This window comes from Oncorhynchus nerka, linkage group LG10, assembly GCF_034236695.1.
Source record: "Oncorhynchus nerka isolate Pitt River linkage group LG10, Oner_Uvic_2.0, whole genome shotgun sequence".
In the NCBI taxonomy this organism is placed as follows: Eukaryota; Metazoa; Chordata; class Actinopteri; order Salmoniformes; family Salmonidae; genus Oncorhynchus; species Oncorhynchus nerka.
Genome location: NC_088405.1, coordinates 27465604 through 27484028, shown reverse-complemented (window position 1 = coordinate 27484028; position 18425 = coordinate 27465604). Strand labels below are relative to the sequence as shown.

At 40.1% G+C, this 18425-nt stretch overlaps 2 protein-coding genes across 2 annotated transcripts; one reads left to right on the top strand and one right to left on the bottom strand.

Annotated features, from left to right (window-relative positions):
- Positions 1–292: 292 nt before the first annotated feature.
- Positions 293–8277, bottom strand: smndc1 (survival motor neuron domain containing 1). Its single transcript, XM_029669355.2, has 6 exons — positions 8144–8277; positions 4543–4662; positions 4252–4394; positions 2391–2546; positions 2107–2260; positions 293–1088 (listed from the first exon to the last, which is right to left on the bottom strand). The coding sequence occupies exons 2-6, from the start codon at positions 4660–4662 to the stop codon at positions 951–953; spliced, it is 711 nt and encodes a 236-aa protein (XP_029525215.1). The 5' UTR covers positions 8144–8277; the 3' UTR covers positions 293–950.
- A 589-nt stretch (positions 8278–8866) lies between these two features.
- LOC115136333 (alpha-2A adrenergic receptor-like) lies at positions 8867–10977 on the top strand. Its single transcript, XM_029671925.1, has one exon. The coding sequence runs from the start codon at positions 9280–9282 to the stop codon at positions 10489–10491; it is 1212 nt and encodes a 403-aa protein (XP_029527785.1). The 5' UTR covers positions 8867–9279; the 3' UTR covers positions 10492–10977.
- The last annotated feature ends 7448 nt before the right edge of the window (positions 10978–18425 follow it).

Here is an 18425-nt window from a genome sequence, read left to right as displayed (position 1 = left end):
TCTTAACACTACTGTGCTAAATCAGCCATCAAAGGTGACTTTTACAAAAGAACATGTTGCTGGCCCCCTGCTACCATTTTGTGTTTCCTGGTAGTGGTCCCTTAAACTAGATCAATAAACCTTTACCACCCCAGGTACCTATACAGTGTCCAGTTGGTCCTTGTTATTGGCGTGTCCAAAGCTATAATCATATATACACTTCATTACAGAAATCATGTATTTTCTATGCAGTACACTTCTGCGCTAGCACCAGACAGATGCAATCTGGCAATAAATCACAAACATAGGAGACTACACAACTCATCCCTGATTTTAATTGAGAAAAAGAAACGCTTACGTCGCCAGCAGTGATACAAGGTCATTGATGTACGTCACGGAAACAAAGATGGTACAAAATGCATTACTGCCATCTGGAGGAACTGTTAAACATTCAGTACCAATATGGAAACCTACTCGTAATTTCAGGGCAAAATGAGAGGGACATCTTACCTCAAAAAAAATGACAATTTGTTTTACTGTAAATGTACAAAACTGAAATGCTTTAAAAAGAGTTATTACCACTAAACAGCAAAAAGTAAAAATGTCTAATATAGCCCAGTTCACCCTGAAAAAGCTATAATAAATGTGTAACATTGAAACATGCACATATTATAGTTTTTGCCTTTGTTGCATTCAGAAAGATACAGCAATCCATACAAATGTCACCACAATCTAAACACTTGAGTTATTTGTGCTGATCCATTACAGGGGTCATTTATTTTATTAAGAATTCTGCTGTTCTATATGACATACCGGTAAGAACAATATTCCAATGAGCCAACCAATGGTGAGTAAGCGATTAGTTTCAAAGCTCCTTTACTTGAGTAACCTAAGCCATATAAACACAATGGTAAACACTGATCCTCCTACTATACAATGGGATACTTTAAACACCAAGAAAACATTTTTGGTCACTGTGGCATGAGATGCCTGACGTTATATTTGGATGTGTCGTGATACGTGGTCATGGGTTTGTCTGCTATGCCACATGTTCCTACTCCCACCTTGCCGTTTACGCTCTCCGGCGATGCAAATATACTCCTCTTCACCTGCAACACACAATGGAAATCTCAGACTATTTGTGATGGTACTCTCTCCTGCAACAAAGCAATGGCTGAAAATGTGCAAATAACATATGAAATGTTACTTAGTTTAAGACTTGAAGCGCAGAGACTGTCATTTTGACTTCACACGAATTTAAAAAAAAATTAAGTTGTGTCCCCATTCATCTCTACATTTTCCTAAATAAGTCTAACACGCTGACGTTGTTAGAATTTCAATATCAGAGTTTGTGTTATAAGCAGTTTGGGGAGGAAATGTAACCCCTAAACTATCAAAACGAATTTCATATATAGATGTAGCCTAAAGAAAATATTAAATTGACAAAAGTATGATGGGCGACAATATTATCATCTGTCAAATTGTAATTGATGCTTGCGTAATTGACAAAGGGGGGACCAGAGCTTACCAAAAAGCAACTTCTTCAAATCACCCTACCGAGGTTCACACAGGTAAGAGGTTTTGAAATAGCATATTCTAAGGATTCTAAAAAACAAAATACTTTTGCCAAACCACAACAGGCTACATTTCAAAATATCACTTTTTCCAAGAACAACTGAAAATGTATGCATTCAACACACGAGCACTCGCATATAGCCTAGGCTACTAAACACAGACTAGTAACATAATACAACTTCAAATATGGTATTCTGTTCTTTTGAAATAGATTTTCTTAGGTTGTTTCTTAAGACCTACCAAAATGGAATAATGATGGATTTCTTTGTGATGGATTTAATACTGAATTGTGGTGTGTTTTCATTTTTATGTATAGTCTACAGTAACAAACTAATGAAAATGCGATTGTATTTTTTTTTTTTAAATCACCACCCCCCCACCCCCCCGACTCTAAATGTTACCTAATACTTTCATCAACATAACCAAATTATTATTTTTGCAATAGCATACATGGAATGTATTTGACTGTTTGAATGTTGAGTAAAAAAAAATGACGGGGCCTGGCTTTTCTAGTGTTAAGTTGTGTGTGTAAAGTAGATGAACATGTGTTACCTGTCCTTTCTTGTTCTTGTTGTAGGCCTTGTTGTTGAAACTTTGCCACTTGGATTTCTGGTCTTCTCGCTCCTGTTCCAGCTCCTTCATCCTCAGCACCTTCTTCTGGGCCTTCTTCTTCTTGTACTCCCTCTGGTCTGCTATCTGCTCTTTCCTGTCATGGCACGCACACACAAAGTTAAAATCTTTGATCCTCCATGGACTGTTCGGGACATCACGGAAAAGTGAAAAACTCCTGACCCTACTACACAGGACATATTTAACATAAGTGTAGTCTCTCCTACCTGGACTTGGGTTTCCCGTCCTCCTCAGAATGCTTGCCCTCCTCGGCAGGTTTGAGGTTCTGCAGTGGCACCACCTCTGCGTTCCCGTAGCCGAAGAAGGTAATGGCCGCCGTGCCGTTCTCGCCGTCTATCTCCTCAATCTCAGCCTCATACACCCTGTCAAAGAATCACGGCTGTAAGCAGGTGAGTACGAGCCACAGACCCAAGCCCTACTACACAACATTGTGAAGAAATACAGTTGAGTGTGTTATTGTTCTTATTCAGGGCCTAGGCTCTTAATTAAAAATATCTCACAACAGTTTTGTTGAACAAATAAATTACTAGAATGTAGTGTGCAAGCAAGATTAACAAAGATTACCTTCCCACTTAGCAGCATTGTAAAATTGGTCATTTATCAGTTGATTATTTTACACTGAACAAAACTATAAACGCAACACATAAAGTGTTGGTCCCATAATTGTTTTGTGCTGGGGACAATAAAAGGCCACTAAAATGCCATAGACGTCTCAAGTTGAGGGAGCGTGCAACTGGCATTTTGACTGCAGGAATGTCCAACAGAGCTGTTGCCAGAGAATTGAATGTTAATTTCTCTACCATAAGCCACCTCCAACGTAGTTTTAGAGAATTTGGTAGTACATCCAACCGGCACCACAAGCGCAGACCACGTGGAACCATGCCAGCCCAGGACCACCACATCCAGCTTCTTCACCTGTGGGTTTGCACAACAGAAGGACCTCTGCACAAACAGTCAGAAATCCTCTGAGGGAAGGTCATATGCGTGCCCGTCGTCCTCACCAGAGTCTTGACCTGACTGCAGTTCAGAGTCGTAAACCGACTTCAATGGAAAAATCTTCACTTTCGATGGCCACTGCCACGCTGGAAAAGTGTGCTCTCCACAGATGAACCCCGGTTTCAATTTTACCAGGCAGATGGCAGACCGAGTGTGGAGTGGTTTGGGCAAGCGGTTTGTTGATGTCAACATTATGAACAGAGTGCCCCGCGGGGTTTTGAAGGAGTGTGCAGGAATATCCACCAGAGCTCTTGCCAGATAATTGAATGTTAAACCGCCTCTGTCATTTTAGAGAATTTAGCAGTACGTCCAACCGGCCTCACAAGCGCAGACCACGTTAATGGCATCGTGTGGGCAAGCGGTTTGCTGAGGTCAACATTATGAACAGAGTGCCCCATGGTGGAGGTGGGGTTATGGTATGGGCAAGCATAAGCTACGGACAACTAACAATTGCATTTTATCAATAGCAATTTGAATGCACAGATATACTGTGACTAGATCCTGAGGCCCATTGTCGTGCCATTCATCCGCCACCATCAACTCATGTTTCAGCACGATAATGCACGGCCCTACGTCGCAAGGACCTGTACACAATTCCTGGAAGATGAAAATGTCCCAGTTCTTCCATGGTCTGCATACTCACCAGACATGTCACCCATTGAGCATGTTTGGGATCCTCTGGATCGACAGCGCGTTCCAGTTCCCGTCAATAGCCACCGAACTTCACACAGCTATTGAAGATTGGGACCAAATTCCACAGGCCACAGTCAACAGCCTGACAAATTCTATGCGAAGGAGATGTGTCGCGGTACATGAGGCAAATGGGGGTCACACCAAATATTGACTGGTTCTGATCCACGCCACTACCTTTTTTTAAGGCATATGTGACCAACAGATGCATATCTGTATTCCCAGTTATGTGATATCCATAGATTAGGGCCTAATTAATTAATTTAAAATGCCTGATTTCCTTATATGAACTGTAACTCTGTAAAATGTTTGAAATTGTTGCATTTATATTTTTGTTCAGTGTAGGTTAATATTGACTGAGGAACTTCTGGTGACACTCACTGTCCATCCTGACTCCACACAGTCATACACCTGTCCCCAACGCTCCAGCTGTGTTTCAGGGGGGCTGCATCGGAGCTGTTGGCACTAGCAGTACCTTCAGAGGGCTGCGACGTCAGGAGGTCTTTTGTCAAGTCTATGACTTCCTGTGAAGGATACATAACATTGAGGTCATTTTGTTCCTAGATAATAATCACATTTGAAGATCGACACACTAAGAAACCTATTGACACTCATTGACTTAAAAAAAAAAAATGTCATGGCTAATACTCGTGACATGGATAGCTAGTTTACCGATAAGTCTTTCTGTAATTTGAGAAGGTCTTCGTTCTCAGGATCGGTTGATAAGGCAGCTTCCACTTGTTGTAACTGGGCTTTGTAGCTGCCCAACTGTTTCAACAAATCTTCTGACATCTAATAAATGGACAATGAAAGGGGGGGATACAACATAGTAAAATTACACTTGAAACAAAGTGACAATAGCAAATAAACAACTCAGCGAGGATGGCAAGGCAGTGGAAAGACTTGCAAGGCGGAGCCAGGCTACTCGCAAGTCGTCACAACTAACGGGGTTGGACAGTGAAGGACTATTTAAATGTGTTATTGTTTTGGTCTTTGCATACTTTAATTATTTTTGGTGATGTTTATTACAATTCAGCTTTTAGCTGTGAATGTGTAACATGATTTATATTTTTGAAAAGGACCACAATGGAAATAAGTTTGTTATCCTAGACATTTTTTAATGCATTGTATCCACATGTGCTTGTATTGTGTTTTTAAAGTGTCAAATAAAATCAATACATTTCTACTACTTTGTTAGTGTTGCTAACTATCTATACATTAACAACAAATATGGTTGTCACTAGTTACCACAGCCACAAAGTCAAAATTGGCCACATCGTAAAAATTCATGAGAACTAAAATGTGCTTTTTGTCTTCATTTAAAGTTAGGCTAGCCGTTGATTATGACTCTTAATGCCATTACATTACACATAAGAGTCATTGTTGCTCTTGCTGCTGGTGAGTCTCTGATCCACCTCTACGCAGACGACACCATTCTGTATACTGCTGGCCCTTCTTTGGACACTGTGTTAACAACCCTCCAGGTGAGCTTCAATGCCATACAACTCTCCTTCCGTGGCCTCCAACTGCTCTTAAATACAAGTAAAACTAAATGCATGCTTTTCAACTGATCGCCCGGACTTAGAATATGTGGACAACTACAAATACCTAAGTGTCTGGACTGTAAACTCTCCTTCCAGACTCTCATCAAACATCTCCAATCCAAAGTTAAATCTTGAATTGGCGTCCTATTTTCACCATAGCAGCACCCACCTGTAGCACGCGCTCCAGCAGGTATATCTCTCTGGTCACCCCCAAAACCAATTCTTCCTTTGGCCACCTCTCCTTCCAGTTCTCTGCTGCCAATGACTGGAATGAACTACAAAAATCTCTGAAACTGGAAACACTTATCTCCCTCACTAGCTTTAAGCACCAGCTGTCAGAGCAGCTCACAGGTACATAGCCCATCTAGAATTTAGCCCAAACAACTACCTCTTTCCCTACTGTATTTATTTATTTTGCTCCTTTGCACCCCATTATTTATATCTATACTTTGCACATTCTTCCACTGCAAATCAACAATTCCAGTGTTTTACTTACTCAATTGTATTTACTTCGCCACCATGGCCTTTTATGCCTTTACCTCCCTTATCTCACCTCACTTGCTCACATTGTATATAGACTTATTTTTCTACTGTATTAATGACTGCTTGTTTTACTCCATGTGTAACTCTGTGTTGTTGTATGTGTCAAACTGCTTTGATTTATCTTGGCCAGGTCGCAATTGTAAATGAGAACTTGTTCTCAACTAGTCTACCTGGTTAAATAAAGGTGAAAAAAAATAATAATAATTGGACGAAGGCTTCATCTGTAAGGGGGGGGGTTATGAGTCGCAGTCCAGTTTTGGAAGTAAAAGTCATATTTCCTAGGGTTAGGCTAGCTCAATATTGGACTAACGTTACTCCTTATTCGAAGGACTTTACATGTTCTGCGGAAAGGATGAATTGGCTATGGATTCCACTCTCAATTACAGTATGGTTCTATGAACAGAAATGGCTACTTCCATACCATATCACAAAAAATGATTTCACAAATACAAAATACACATTTACTCTACATTTAAAAAAACAGTTTCATAACCTGGATGTAACGAGCCCTGAACGCTGATTGGCTGACAGCCGTGGTATACCAGGCTGTATACCACGGGTACGACAAAACATATTTTTACTGCTCTAATTAAGTTTGTAACCAGTTTATAATAGCACTAAGGCACCTCGGGGGTTTGTGGTATATGGCCAATATACAATGGCTAAGAGCTGTATCCAGGCACTCCGTGTTATGCTTAAGAACAGCCCTTAGCCGTGGTATATTGACCATATACCACACCCCCTCATGCCTTATTGCTTAATTAACATAGTTAAAGATAACACTTTTGAGGCGCCTGCCTTCCGTTAAAACACAGGTGTTCGGCAGTGGTGTAAAAAGTACACAATTGTCATACTAAAAGTATAGATACCTTAATAGAATGTTACTCAAGTAAAAGTCAGACAGTAAAATACTACTTGAGAAAAAGTCTAAAAGTATTTGGTTTTAAATATACTTACATATCAAAAGTAAATGTAGTTGCTAAAATATACTTAAGGATCAAAAGTAAAAGTATAAATTATTTAAAATTCCGTATATTAAGCAAAGAAAACACCACAACTTTCTTGTTTTTACAATTTACGGATAGCCAGGGGCACACTCCAACATTATTTACAAAAAGATGCATGTGTTTAGTTAGTCTGCCAGGCCATAAACAGTAGGAATGACCACGTGTTCTCTTGATAAGTGCATGAATTTGACAATTTACCTGTCCGGCTAAGCATTCTAAACGTAACGAGTATTTTTGGTCGTCAGGGAAAATGTATGGAGTAAGAAGTACAACATTTTCTTTAGAAAAGTATTGCAGGAAAAGTTGTCTGAAATATAAATAGTTTAGTACACATACCCCCAAATACAACTTGAATTATAAATACTTTAATGTAATACTTAAGTACTTTACGCCACTGGTGTTTGACAGCCTATTAGCGCAGCTACTTCACTCCGTCTTCCATCTGTTTTCATAAACAAGCGCTGTAACATGGAAATATGTCCGCGCGGGAACCCACAATCCATAAAAGGTTAACCTTTTTTCCGCCGATTTGAAAATATATGAAATCGGCTCCTTATGCTTCCAAAACATAAACGCAAGCGATGCGTGTTAATGTTCCGACCGAGCGTCGCTGCTCTTAACAAAAGTCCCCCCCTTCCGAAGACGGCTTTGTCCAAAGCAAATACTTGTGTGAAATTGAATGACACTGAGTCATGATCAAGGGACATGCTTGGGCATAAGGTTAGCAGTGTGGTAAAGTTTATGGTTAGATCTAAAAACTGATTTTAAACAGAGATTGTAGATATAGGCGGTTTATCTATAATTATGACTTTTGTGGCAAGTTGGGACGACCAACAAATAGCAAATAAGTTAGCTAGCTAAAAAGCTAAGTAGTAGTAGGCTTAGCTAACGTTAGCTAGTTACATTTCGGTGTTAGGGAAGGTTAATTAACACATTTTCACTCGTTTTTAAAGTAACTAGTTAGTTATTGACCTATATTTCCATACTCTGATAGGTATAAAAATCTAGCTACCGACTTAATTAATTTCAAATAGGCATCGCTAGCTACCACTAGATAGCTAACGTTAGCAAGTAACGTTAGCAGCTAGGCCATCATCACAACACAGCGACCGCTGGCAAGCAATGACAATTTTGGCAATAAAAAAACTAATTCAAAATGATGTTCATTAATAATCTTACCTTCCCGTATTTGCTTCAAATTAATACAGACTCAGGATATTCAGATTTCACTTAAATTGTTTCTAATAACTCAAATCGTAGACAACAACAAAACAGTTCCTTTCCTCCTCAGCAAATTTTACCGGAAATGCCGATTGTTGATATAACATGTTCTTCTCGCGATACTACAGTATCCTAAAGTGTCATATCGCACCTTGTCAGCAGATGGGGCTTTAATCCCAATCATTTCTGTCCATGGTGATTAAATTTAACAATTGTGTCTTTGATTCGACTCCCTAACGAATTACCTGTAAAAGGTCAACTCTGACTGTAAATCTCATTCTATAATATGTTGTCTTCTTAAATAAAAGCCATTATGTTGTCTTCAACATGTCATGTCAATTTAACCCCCGCTCCAATTAGTATATTAAACTATAATTTACTCCTTGCAGCGTTTATCTTGGGCTATTTCCTGTCATTAACATTTTTATCAATGTCTAATTTGGCTCATTAATAAACAGTAGACGTAGTCACAAAATACAAAATATATATCCGGAGAATATTCAGAATGACGATATTTTGTCAATGTTCAGTTTGGAAAGCAGCAATACAACTAATCTGGAGCTGCGATGGTAGTTGGACCCCGCCCATAATTCTCACTGAAATATACTGACTGGGGAGCGGAGTCTCCAAACCATATATAAAGCAGCAATCCCATCCTCTGCCACATAAAGGTCTGTTTCACCAACTACTGTTTCAGTGGGCAGAGAAATATCATCCTGCTCAGATGCTATTCTACGCACAACGTGGGGCCATTTGACGTTTTTGAAGGATAACGATTAACCACTTTTTTCCTGAATATGTAGTTGGTAAAGCTGAGGTTTTGGATGCTGGAAAACAAAGAGGGAGTAAAACTACAGTTCTGTTTAAGGAGTATTTTCTCTTTTACCTGGTTATTTATTTTTGTATCAACTTTTTTTTATCAACAAAAATAACTAACATTGAGATTGTTTGTTAGATTGTTCATATGACATAATTTTCCCCAGTGGGCAAAAATGAAGGCTACTTCTGCTTCATTAACAAATGTGTGAAAATAGTGGATCGGTTGTGGCTCTTCGAACAAGGACTCTTCTTATACAGACACATGCTTCATCCTTATGGGTTGTGATAACTTGACCAACAGCAACGGGACTTTGCCTGCTAGGCTCCCTTACACTGTGCAGACTTCTGTGCCTCTGACAATACTGGTGGGTATCCTTATTCTACTCACAGTGTTCGGCAATGTCCTAGTGGTCATCGCTGTGTTCACCAGCCGGGCCCTAAGAGCCCCTCAGAACTTGTTTTTAGTGTCCTTAGCATGTGCAGACATTTTAGTGGCCACTCTGGTAATGCCCTTTTCTCTGGCTAATGAACTGATGGGATATTGGTACTTTGGTCAAGTGTGGTGTGAGATCTACCTGGCCCTGGATGTTCTGTTCTGCACCTCGTCCATCACACATATGTGTGCCATAAGTCTGGACAGATACTGGTCGGTCACTCAAGCCATTGAGTACAACTCAAAAAGGACACCACGCAGGATCAAATGTATAGTGTTATTTGTGTGGGTGCTGGCTGCCATTATATCATTCCCACCTCTCATTTCGATGGAGAAGGAAGGAGCCAAAGAGGAGGGTCCCACATGTAAGATCAATGAGGAGAAGTGGTACATCATATTCTCCAGCACCGCCTCATTCTTCGCCCCATGTGTGATCATGATTCTGGTGTACGTTCGAATTTACCAGGTTGCCAAGAAGAGAACCAGGGCCCCTCCGGGTGAAAGGAGAAGAGAAAACAATAATCCAGAGAAAAGTCAGTATGGCTTAGTTCAGCAGGACCCTTTGCAGAGAGGGAACAAAGGAGGGAGAGATGGAGTGGAGGAGGACGAGGAGGTCAATGGACGAAATATGGAGGAAGAGTGCTCCTCGTCTGATGGGAATGAGAACCAGTGCTCCATCAAAATGAAGCGGAGCAAGGAAAAGACCAAAGTGTGTCAGGTGAAACTAGGAGAACCGTCCCCTAAAGGTGATGATGCACAGCAGTATGTGAAAGTGAGCCGGTGGAAAGGAAGGCAGAACCGAGAGAAGCGCTTCACATTTGTTCTGGCTGTGGTCATGGGAGTGTTTGTTGTCTGCTGGTTCCCCTTCTTCTTCACGTACACACTCACCGCAATATGTGACTCTTGCTGTGTCCCTGAGTCATTGTTCAATTTCTTTTTCTGGTTCGGATACTGCAATAGCTCGCTGAATCCAGTCATATACACTATATTCAACAATGACTTCAGGAGGTCTTTCAAAAAGATCCTTTGCAAAAGGGATCGACGAGGGCTATGAATAAGCTTTTTTTTGGACTAGCTACTATTTCCTGTCTGAATACAGATTTCATTGTTTACAAGTTGGAGTCATGTACAGTCTCTTATGAAAAGAAAATGTACCTATTTGGAAAAACTTCCCAACTTCCCAAAATGTTCCATATTCAGTTCGGTCTGGGCACACATTGGTTGAATCAATGTTGTTTCAACGCAATTTCAATGTAATTACGTAGAACCAATTTGGAATATACGTTAAATTGACGTTTGTGCCCAGTGGGGTGCTGCAAGCAAACTGTGATCAATTTGTAATGCATCTGTTACTGTTTTTATGTGTGTGTCAATGTACAACCGTTTTGAGTTCATTACAATCTTTAATCCCACTACAACCATTTAGATGTATTTGACTTTGAAACTAATGAATGCCATGTTGTTTATTACTTCACGCATGTTGTGAGGGAGCTGGCTAATATCTCCATGGATCTTGCTTAATAAAAATACATTTTAAAAAGTATGTTTTTATTGTCACATACACCGGATAGGTGCAGTGAAATGTCTCGTTTTACAGGATCAGCCATGGTAGTATGGTGACCCTGGAGCTAAATATTTTTCACCCAGTAGGCTCTGGGATTCAAACCAGCAAACTTTCAGTTACTGGCCCAACACTCTAACCACTAGGCTAACTGCTGCCCATAATGTAATGCTAAATGTTAATATCTAGGCTATAATTCTTTCATGCATAATGTCAGGGACCATATGCATGTATTATGAATAAACATATTTAAACATGTCTTCCCTGAATATTACAGTATTCCCTGAATATTACAGTATTCCCTGAATATTACAGTAAGTTCTATAAGCATACATGCATTGGGATACCAATTGAGTTTGAGGGGTATGATTTTTGTACATTATGTAAATGTCCCAGAAAACCAGTACTATAACTCAAAACACTACGCTCTAAACGTGTTCATTTTATTCTACCTACTGAATAAGGACAATGTTTCAACCTTCATGTACCATATTGCACAGACCCAGAGGAGATAACAGAAAGAGATCCCTGGTTTCCCACATGGCAAGACAGACTGAATCATCCTACTGCAGACATCCCTACCAGTATAATTGGATTATTTCTGTCTTTATCAGTAGCGAGAGGAAACACCATGCCAGTAATCCACCCAGAATCAACTGATTTTATGGTGCATGCTAAATACAGTATATTATTTATATGATCTTTCACTCACAGCCTGCAAATAGGCAGGATGAACACAAAAGAAGAAAAGGTTATCATTTTTTTCAGTAAAACATCAGTACATTAAAGGAAAAGTCCACCCCAAAAATATATTTTGGTATTTGTTTCATTAGCCCATTGTTGAGTCTGAAAATGTTTTGCTTGTCACCGATCAAGTTTTCAAGATATATAACTTTCAAAATAGATATATTCTGTTGCATCATATGATGCATAATGCATCATATGGGGATGATTTTTATATTTTGAAAGTTGCATATCTTGAAAACTTGATTGCTGACAAGCAAAACATTTTGGGACTATGTCAACAATGGACTAATGAAACAAATAGCAAAAGATAGTTTTTGGGTGGAATTTTCCTTTAATTGATGGGTGTTGGATTTCTGCCATCAGAGAGTAGTAAATTATGTTAGTGATGCACACACGAGTCACTGCAACCCCTGTTGATGATCCATAGCAAAACAAACTATATAATCATAATATGTATAGACCGGTAAGCTGACAATGTCACGAAACGATGTGTGCTTCAATGGAGCGGAAGGCTGTGTGTGGTTATAATTCTGGATGGCCAGATAGCTAGCAACAACGACAAGAAGCTGCCATGTGGGGAATCGTATGTGGCTCATTTCAGCTAGTTTTATCTTGTTCTTGATACCATGTCTTGTTTTGAGGTGTTTGACAGATGTCATATCTATGCTAATGCTAATATACCAAAAGATTTGCGAGCCAAGTAACCAACATCTGTAACGATGTATTTGAGAGACAAGAGGTGCTCACTGTGTAAATGTATTTATGTTTTCAATAAACATTGGAGACTAAATATAGTTTACATGTTGTCAACAATCTATGCCAACACTGTCTGTTTTGCCCCATAGTTGTGCACACATCGGTTTTGTTGCTAAACAACCAACCTGTCTATGCAGTTGTCTTCACTTCCTTCTCTCTGGGGACTTGCATTTGCTTTAACACCACCATTTCAGATAGCTTGAATGAATCCAAATAGAGGAATTCTATTGCCTTATCAATATGACTGGAAGAAAAAATGGTTTTCCATACTATATACGGTGCATTCGGAAAGTATTCAGACCCCTTAACTTGTTTGAGAAATTTTGGGAGAAAAAAAAAATGGAGAAAAAAAATAAATATATATATAAATATACACCAGTATCTCTACCTGCACATGACCATCTGATAATTTATCACTCCAGTGTTAATCTGCAAAATTTTAATTATTTGCCTACCTCCTCATGCCTTTTGCACACAATGTATATAGACTCTTTTTTTTCTACTGTGTTATTGACTTGTTTATTGTTTACTCCATGTGTAACTCTGTGTTGTTGTCTGTTCACACTGCTATGCTTTATCTTGGCCAGGTCGCAGTTGTAAATGAGAACTTGTTCTCAACTAGCCTACCTGGTTAAATAAAGGTGATATATATATATATACCTTATTGACAAAAATATTCAGACCCTTTAGTATGAGACATGAAATTGAGCTCAGGTGCATCCTGTTTCCATTGATCATCCTTGAGATGAGTCCACCTGTGGTCCACCTGTGTTAAATTCAAGTGATTGGACATTATTTGGAAAGGCAAAACACCTGTCTATATAAAGTCCCACAGTTGACAGTGCATGTCAGAGCAAAAAGCCATGAGGTTGAAGGAATTGTCCGTAGAGCTCGGAGACAGGATTGTGTCGAGGTACAGATCTGGGGAAGGGTACCAAAACATGTCTGCCGCATTGAAGGTCCCCAAGAACACAGTGGCCTCCATCATTCTTAAATGGAGGAAGTTTGGAACCACCAAGGCTCTTCCTAGAGCTGGCCACCTTGCCAAACTGAGCACTCAGGGGAGAAAGGCCTTAGTCAGGGAGGTTACCTAGAACCCGATGGTCACTCTGACAGCGCTCCAGAGTTCCTCTGGGGAGATGGGAGAACCTTCCAGAAGGACAACCATCTCTGCAGCACTACATCAATCAGGCCTTTATGGTAGAGTGGCCAGGCGGAAGCCACTCCTCAGTAAAAGGCACATGACAGCCCGCTTGGAGTTTGCCAAAAGGCACCTAAAGGACTCTCAGGCCATGAGAAACAAGATTGAACTCTTTGCCCTGAATGCCAAGCATCATGTCTGGAGGAAACCTGGCACCATCCCTACGGTGAAGCGTGGTGGTGGAAACATCATGGTGTGTGGATGTTTTTCAGCGGCAGGGACTGGGAAACTAGTCAGGATCGAGGGAAAGATAAATGGAGCAAAGTACAGAGAGATTCTTGATGAAAACCTGATGCAGAGCGCTCAGGATCTCAGACTGGGGTGAAGTTTCACCTTCCAACAGGACAACGACCCTAAGCACACAGCCAAGACAACGCAGGAGTGTCTTCGGCTCAAGTCTCTGAATGTCCTTGAGTGGCCCAGCCAGAGCTCGGACTTGAACCCGATCGAACATCTCTGGAGAGACCTGAAAATAGCTGTGCAGAGATGCTCCCCATCCAACCTGACAGAGTTTGAGAGGATCTGCAGAGAAGAATGGGAGAAACTCCTCAAATACCGGTGTGCCAACCTTGTAGCATCATACCCAAGAAGTCTCAAGGTTGTAATCGCTGCCAAAGGTGCTTAAACAAAGTACTGAGTAAAGGGTCTGAATACTTACGTAAATGTGATATTTCAGTGTTTTATATTGAAAAAATGTGCAACAATTTCTAAAGACCTGTTTTTGCTTTGTCATTATGGGATACTATGTGTAGATTGATGAGGATTTGTATTTATTTAATCAATTTTAGAATAAGGCTAACGTATCAAAATGTGGAAAAAGTCAAGGAGTCTGAATACTTTCCCGAATGTGCTGTAGTTAGAAATTGTTCTGTTTACGTTATCACATAAGTAAGGATTATGCAACATGCTGTGGAACTCTCCTTTAATTCATCGCACGCCATATTCTGTGTTATGTCCTTCCTTAGCTCATCAGGCTAATTGGACTAGAAATGGTCTCCGTAAGGAATAAACATTTGAATAAAAGCTTATTTGAGAATGACATATTATGAACATGAGCAAGGGAATATAGCACTGAAATCAATACAAAATGGCAGAAAATCTAGAACGTGAACATAACATTAAGCCCTATTCAGGAGGGCAATTGGAACATGATAAGTGTATTCCGGGGAGCCAAGATCTCCTTATGTTTCATCATCTGCTCACAATTGGGTGATGAAACTTTTGATCAAAACAAATTGCATTGCCTTCAAAGAGCCCCCTCCTCTCCAAACTACCAATGAGAACAAGGCAATCAAATGAGAGGGAAATTATGCCTACAAGGTCATGGCTGGCACAACAATATTGAACACAGAACAGTTCAGCTCTCAAGAAATGATAACGCTACAGTTTGAGATATCATTACATCCTTCCCCCAAGTCAAACAAGAAACATACCAAGAGCCACATTTTATTGGTTATTGTTATAGGCCCTCCACACACATTATGGTGCATGTAATTTCATTGTGAGGTTATATTCACAGCCTTATTTATGGTTGCCTCTGTGCCAGACAGTTTCTTTGATTAGCATGCTCTTTTCTTCTGTGGAAATGTTAGAGGCTACTCTATTTGTTTCCCTTTGAAACAAGTTTGCACTCGTTCTTCAAGTATTATACAACAGAATGATGGTGGCATTCTTATTATCAGTTCAAATATTAGTTATTTCATTTAGTTGTTGTTATAAAACATTTTCATATCTGTATTTGCCAGTGAGGAAGGCACACAGTAAAATACACACCATTTGGTATTCTCATAACTCATCTCCAAAAGTCCTTTCTCATTCCAGTTGATGGACTATGTCTCTGTTGCATAAGTTCTGCTGTTTAACATTCCTGTGCTACACATACTTGGGGTTAGCCATGTTGCCAGTCTTAAAATACAACAACTATTACTCACCACAGATGGTAAATTATAGATCCATCTTTGATGGATTCCCACGAACCATCTGACAGTGCATTCGAAAAGTATTCAGAACCCTTCCCGTTTTCCACATTTTGTTACGTTACAGCCTTATCCTAAAATTGATTAAATAAACATTTCTTTCTCATCAATCTACACACAATACCCCATAATGCCAAAGAGAAAACAGGTTTTTAGAAATGTTGACAGGATTGTGTCGAGGTACAGATCTGGGGGAAGGGTACCAAAAAATGTCGGCAGCATTGAAAGTCCCCAAGTACACAGTGGCCTCCATCATTCTTAAATGGAGGAAGTTTGGAACCACCACAAGACTCCTCCTAGAGCTGGCCGCCTGGCCAAACTGAGCAATCGGGGGAGAAAGGCCTTGGTCAGAGAGGTGACCAAGAACCCGATGGTCACTCTGACAGAGCTCCAGAGTTCCTCTGTGGAGATGGGAGAATCATCCAGAAGAAAAAACATCTCTGTGGCACTACACCAATCAGGCCTTTAAGGTAGAGTGGCCAGATGAAAGCCACTCCTCAGTAAAAGGCACATGACAGCCCACTTGGAGTTTGCCAAAAGGCACCTAAAGGACTCTCAGACCATGAGAAGCAAGGTTCTCTGGTCTGATGAAACCAACCTTGACCTCTTTGGCCTGAATGCCAAGCGTCATGTCTGGTGGAAACCTGACACCCTCAGAACGGTGAAGCATGATGGTAGCAGCATCATGCTGTGGTGATTTTTTTCAGCTGCAGGGACTGGGAGACTAGTCAGAATCGAGGGAAAGATGAACGGAGCAAAGTACAGAGAGATCCTTAATGAAAACCTGCTCCAGAGCACTCAGGACCTCAGACTGGGGCAAAGGTTCACCTTCCAACAGGACAATAACCCTAAGCACACAGCCAACACAGTGCAGGAGTGGCTTCAGGACAAGTCTCTGAATGTCCTTGTTTACCTAGCTCTTATCAATATTTTAGCCTCTTATCAATTTGTAAATGACAATATATGGAGCATGCCTGGTGTTATTTATATGATAAAAAATAAAGTAGATGTTGTTCCACTTGGAACCGCTAGGTTGCCCGACCTTATTCATAATTTCATCACGCATAAAGGTGGTGGAATTATGAGGGAATTAAGTCAAGGCCAAAATACTGTGTATCTGTAGACACACCTCTGCCACACCTTGATTTCTTTGATATCCACCCCAAACGAAAAGCAGGTGAAAATAGCATGCTATTCTCATGCTTAAGTTCAAGGTCAGAATACACCTAGGGAGGAAAGTGCATAAAAAGGGAATTACGTTCCATTTACCTGCGCTTAACTCAGGTCGGAATGACCCCCTTGGTAAATAAGCAACAAGCTCTCACAGGCTCACTGCAGAATCAGATGTTCATGTTGGAGCTAGGAACACAAGCATTTCTCTAACACCTGCTAAATATGTGTATGTGACCAATACAATATGATTTGATTTGATCCACGTTCTCTGTGTTTCTGTTGCTCCTGCTGTTCTGTATATTCCGTTTCTCCAAAAGTCACATTTTTTAAAGTTAATAAGGGTTACGTTTAGGCAATCATTCTGAATGGTTAAGTTAATCTTGCTTCTCATGGTCAACATAAAACTGTGTATACGACTGGGATCAAACACACAACCTTCTGATCCAGAGTCATGAGATTACACCTATCCACAACGCCCTAGCAATACCCAACCCTACTTGATGGCAATAGCGCTCACTGTTGTCCTAGTGTCTGGTTTTGAAGTAATTTCCCTACGTCCTCAGGATATGGAAATATGTCCAATTTCGACGTCAATTTACAGCAACTTGGCTGAAATAAGGACATTTGCAGTGTGGTGACCTCATTATGTCACATCCTGCTGAGAGTCTGAGACCAGCCTGTCCTGTTGGGATGGACAGAGAGATAATGGTGCTGTGTTATCTCCATGGTAACTACAGACAAAGGCTCTCTGCCAGAAACACATCCTTATGCCTGTTATGGAATAAAACACAAAGATGTAAACATTTTGCTGGCCACGGTACCTCGCTATATAAAGTTGAGTTACATTACGGATAACATAGAAAATAGCATTAGCCAGTTGCAGCTGTCACCAGGAGTCACATAATATAATAGTTTGATTTAATAAACTATTTGAGTCTCTATTTGAGTCTCTGCACGGGACATGGTTTCATATGGTTTCCAATGTTCTTTGAGAATAAGGGATGGGTGCGCCTTATTCATAATGTTCTTAAAGAAATGGTTGGAGCATTGAATTCAGGTTGCCAGAATGCAAATGCTGTGTGTGCGTGCACAGAGTTGGCAGTAACTGATTACATGCTAAATCCAAGGAAGCTAAAGTGATAGATATAAATGTACACTACTGTTCAAATGTTTGGGGTCACTTAGAAATGTCCTTGTTTTGGAAAGAAAAGCACATTTGTCCATTAAAATAACATCAAATTGATCAGAAATACAGTGAAGACATTGTTAATGTTGTAAATTGCTATTGTAGCTGGAAACAGCGGATTTTTAATGGAATATCTACATGGTGTAAGGGTTTTCTGGTGAAAGAGAAGCGGACCAAAAAGCAGCATGGTGGTTATTCATGTTCTTTAATTTATAAAGAAACTACACATGAGATAACTAACAAAAACAACAAACATGAGATAACTAACAAAAACAACAAACGTGAGAAAACCTAAAACAGTCCTATCTGGTGCAAACACAGAGACAGGAACAATCACCCACAAACACACAGTGAAACCCAGGCTACCTAAGTATGATTCTCAATCAGA

What these genes read in the sequence shown, in the direction of transcription:
- smndc1 (XM_029669355.2), bottom strand. Translation starts at nt 4,662, where the DNA reads ATGTCAGAAGATTTGTTGAAACAGTTGGGCAGCTACAAAGCCCAGTTA. An exon ending in AATTACAGAAAGACTTATCG is followed by an intron (nt 4,395 to 4,542) that starts GTAAACTAGCTA and finishes TATCCTTCACAG; the next exon opens with GAAGTCATAGACTTGACAAA. An exon ending in ACAAGAACAAGAAAGGACAG is followed by an intron (nt 1,089 to 2,106) that starts GTAACACATGTT and finishes TGTGTGTTGCAG; the next exon opens with GTGAAGAGGAGTATATTTGC.
- LOC115136333 (XM_029671925.1), top strand. Translation starts at nt 9,280, where the DNA reads ATGGGTTGTGATAACTTGACCAACAGCAACGGGACTTTGCCTGCTAGG.